Source organism: Phalaenopsis equestris, unplaced genomic scaffold, assembly GCF_001263595.1.
Source record: "Phalaenopsis equestris unplaced genomic scaffold, ASM126359v1 Scaffold190456, whole genome shotgun sequence".
NCBI classification, from domain to species: domain Eukaryota; kingdom Viridiplantae; phylum Streptophyta; class Magnoliopsida; order Asparagales; family Orchidaceae; genus Phalaenopsis; species Phalaenopsis equestris.
In genome coordinates, this window is record NW_018210405.1 from 1 (window position 1) to 837 (window position 837).

At 37.2% G+C, this 837-nt stretch overlaps 1 protein-coding gene across 1 annotated transcript; it reads left to right on the forward strand.

Annotated features, from left to right (window-relative positions):
- Positions 1–139: 139 nt before the first annotated feature.
- On the forward strand, positions 140–831 carry LOC110034564 (EH domain-containing protein 1-like; the record flags this gene model as incomplete). The annotated part of the gene is made up of 3 exons (XM_020738816.1): positions 140–266; positions 348–491; positions 599–831. Coding segments are annotated over 3 exons (457 nt in total), but the record flags the coding sequence as incomplete, so codon positions are not given.
- Between the last annotated feature and the right edge of the window lie 6 nt (positions 832–837).

The following is an 837-nucleotide window of genomic DNA, read 5'->3' on the forward strand; positions in this document are numbered from 1 at the left end:
TTATTTATTTATTTCATATTTATTTAATTTATGTGATTAGTATATATTTTTCCAAAAATTTATATATATATATATATAAACCAAGATACTCTATTGAAGCATAATTAACTTCAAAATCCTTATCAATGAACTTTTTCAGGTCATTCAATGATAAACCAGTGAATGAAGCAGCTGTTGGTCCAATTGGGAAAGACCTCTTTGAAAGAGAACAGGATGATCTTCTTTCTGATTTAAAAGATGTTCCCAAGAAAGCTTGTGACCGCAAGGTATTTCGGCCACGCTCTTCTCTTATCCTTGCACTTACATCTCCTTCGAACCCTATTTCAATTTTATAACTTCCTCTTCAGATCAATGAATTTGTAAAGCGTGCAAGGGCAGCAAAGATTCATGCTTACATAATCAGCCACCTCAAAAAGGAGATGCCTTCAATGATGGGCAAGGCTAAAACTCAACAAAGACTTTGTGACAACCTGGAGGATGAGTTCATGAAGGTATTGTTTTTAAGAGCTCCAATGCATTGTTTTGAACAGCTAATTTTTCCCTAGTGTCTTGTATCCCTATTGGCAATTTCTCAGGATCTTAGTTCTTGTCGTTGCAGGTTCAAAGGGAGCACCATCTTCCGGCAGGAGATTTCCCAAGTGTCGAGCATTACAGGGGGATGCTCGGTGGCTATAACATCGACAAGTTTGAAAGGCTAAAGTCTAAGATGATTCAAGCTGTCGATGATATGCTAGGATATGACATCCCAGAACTTCTGAAGAATTTCAGAAACCCATATGAGTAATCTGTATGCAACTTTGATCTGACATGCCTGTATTCTGTTCTCTTCTATGTGGC